General features: G+C 36.6%; 1 protein-coding gene across 1 annotated transcript in view; it reads right to left on the bottom strand.

Annotated features, from left to right (window-relative positions):
- Positions 1-2,941, bottom strand: part of LOC105052245 (dehydration-responsive element-binding protein 2A) — a 22,165-nt gene extending 19,224 nt beyond the window's left edge. The window contains exon 1 of the mRNA XM_010932998.4: positions 2,656-2,941. Within this exon, the coding sequence (XP_010931300.1) occupies positions 2,656-2,672 (17 nt within the window). The 5' untranslated portion in view covers positions 2,673-2,941. The remainder of the gene's footprint in view (positions 1-2,655) is intronic.
- Positions 2,942-3,191: the final 250 nt, after the last annotated feature.

The following is a 3,191-nucleotide window of genomic DNA, read 5'->3' on the forward strand; positions in this document are numbered from 1 at the left end:
GTGCAAAAGCTTACCTGCTGGATATTTTCTTCTTGGGTTTTTTAGCTTAGAGAGCCTATACTATAGGAGAATATAGGGATTCTTATGGCTTCAAACATACTGTCTCCTGTTAGTACTCTCTCTTCTTTCTCTTCTCACTTCCTCCCCACATCCTTAACCTCCAGGCCTTTGACCCTAGGACATGCAAAATACCTCTCTCTCTCTCTCTCTCTCTCTCTCTCTCTGTCGTGGGGGTGTCACCAGGGTTCGAAAAGCTGGACCTCCCCCAAATACCAGCTGAGTATAGGATGGTTAGCAGACTGGAAATACTAGTCTCAGTTTCATGCAGGGAACATTTTGTGGCTTCGTAAGAGCTAATGACGTAGCACATGTGTCTCATAACTTGAAACCTTGATGTTTCCAGCGTATTCAGGAAAACAAATTACAAGAGAAGTTTGGCAGTAGTGGCATGAGAAACTGTTGGAAGCTTTCAACTTGGCTAAAAAGCAATCTTTCACTTGTTCTAGAAAGTATTGAATTGGTGATAATTATGAACTCTCCTTGAAAAAAATGCTTATGGTGATATCTATTTTATGAATCATTGAGTATACGGGTATGCATGGTTTAGTTCGTATCAATTTGAGATCAATTTTCAAAACAAATCATTTTAAATGGGTTTTCAAAAACCAAAATGACCACGTAGAAAAATCGGTTCAAACTACTTCCATTCGGTTTGGTTTATTAGGTTGTGGACAATTTGGCTTATATCAAGTAGACTGCTCGTAGGATAGACTATATGAACTGCTATCCTTTTTAATTATTTCTAACCATGCTAAATGGACAGCTTATAAGATTGAATAAATGGACAGGTTATGGAATAGACTAAATAGGCTAAATATAGAAATAATGAACTATTGGGGTTAGGACAAAATATAAATAAACTCGTAGTATGTATGTATATATGTATGTATGTGTATGTCCACAGATTAGTTCAATTTAAATTAAAATTTTCAAAATTAAAATCAAAACTAAATCAATTTTTTCTTTTGTTTCTAATATTTTTAGGCCGAAACCAAATTGAGTCTGAAAAAAATATCAAAATTAAACTGAATTTAGCGATACGTTTACGGTTTGATTGGTTTGCTTACACACCCATGGTTGAGTATGCTCCAATAGAATCCACTACAATTGAGCTACTTAAAATTGATTTCTTCATTTTAGTAGAAAAGGTGCTGGCAATGGTACTACTTATGAGTTTTACGGTTTTATGGTTTGATTTCTTCATTGTTTTTTGGGCCAACCAGCTTGAGCTCGGCTGGTTTACATCCATTTCCACTTGGGAGAGTACATAGTTTGAACCCTGGATATGGCATCCCCACCACATTTCTCATAAAGAATATTACATGTTCTATCCTCATTAATGAATGGTAAAGGATATTTCGACAAAATACTGTTGATATGGAGATAAAGAAACGAGTTTTTTCTAACTCATACCCAGTAACATGATGCAATCATTTCACCCATGGTGCCATGGTGCTTTCCCTAGTCTAATTCCACACAAATCATAGCACGGATGCAATAAAAATCAGAAAAGGATGTGATACATTAGAAATGGAAAACAAAACAAAGTGATTGTATCTACATGGAACTGCAAGAAATAAAGAATATAAAAAAGTAAAGATCCGTTTCATATTGCTTTTGTTTTCTATTTTTGTCTTTAGAAACCCAACAAGAAAAATAAGATTATATGGAATATTTTGATTTCAAAGTATTTATAAAATTTTTAATATTTTGGTACCAAAGATCTAACGCTTTCAAAAAGAGTTATAATAAAAGCAATGAATTGCTGTATTGCAGTCAAAAACTCATGCTTGGCACATGAGGTATTGTCCGTTTTAACCTACGGCTCATAGTGGGGGGATCTATATGGGCCGTTTTTTGGCTTTACGGTGTTATCTCTTAAAAGGCACCTCACGTCGGAAGGTTGGTCCCTTTTTATATAAGTTAGATTTTTTTTTGACTTCAACTAATGTGGAACTAATGATGCCCTTTCTTCTGCACCACAATAGGCTGAAGTTTTTACAAATCCTACCATTAACATCAATCTTTATATAATTTTTTCACTAATTATATAGGAAATATGCCATCTATTTCATTTCATGGACTTGCCCATCCTACGAAAATGATCAACAAACAACACTATTTTCTCTCTCTTCTCTGCTTCAAACATTGACAGAGGAATACCACACCACACATAAGTATATCCAATTTTAAGAGTTCTTCATCCATCTACATATATCTTTTGTTAAAAGAGTATAGTTTCCATTGTATTCTTCTTACATAAATCGGAATCGCCGCTCCATAAGTGATCTCTCTCCAATCAACTACTATAAGTTTTCCACAGTAAATCGATCCCCAGACACAAATGCCTTTCAACAAGAAAGTATCAAAGAATTCAATTTAAAAAAAAAAAAGAAAAATCAATCAAAAATGAAAGGATCAACGCAAACACGCTCGACTACCGGATACCTCGAAGACCACCAAAAACATTCAAATGATAACTCGAATGCAACAAGAGAAACCAAAATGAAACCGAAAGAAAATCAATTAACAAACAGAGTAGGAATAAAGAACTAAATCAAAAGCAAAAAAAAAAACTAATATAAATTTACTCACCTTTCTTGCTCCGCCATACGGCAAACAAGTCTTCCCCAGAAAGAATTTAAAGCCCTTTTATCGTGTCTCCTGCTCTTTCTACCTTTGGCTTCCTGCTTGGTTTTTGATGGGTTTAACGCTCCCGCTGTTTCTCCTCTCTTTTTCTATAGCTCTTGGCGGATAAGGCCACGCGACTTTGTACGCGGCTCCTGCGTAGTTCCAAAACCCAGCACGAATTCTAATGGCGTGGTTCTGATCGTGCCCGTTACGTGGTGCTACCCCAGTTGCTTCAGCGCGTGGCATGGAAGCTTCTGGAGGTGGCAACGGCGCGCTCTCTCTCTCTCTCTCCCTACCTTTTGTTGAAGCATCTCTCTTCCGTCTCCTCGTTTGCTTGGCGACGAAGTTGTGCTCCCCTTGTGTGCGCACGTTAAATTACTTGATTACACTGTAAGAATAAGTAAAATTTCCTCCTTGCCACACTCCCATTTCAAGTCTAGGGCCAAGGAAACTATAAAGTAGCATCACCATCCTCATGGAGGGAAAAAAAAAAAAAGAAA

The sequence above is a fragment of the Elaeis guineensis genome, chromosome 10 (genome assembly GCF_000442705.2).
Source record: "Elaeis guineensis isolate ETL-2024a chromosome 10, EG11, whole genome shotgun sequence".
NCBI lineage: Eukaryota > Viridiplantae > Streptophyta > Magnoliopsida > Arecales > Arecaceae > Elaeis > Elaeis guineensis.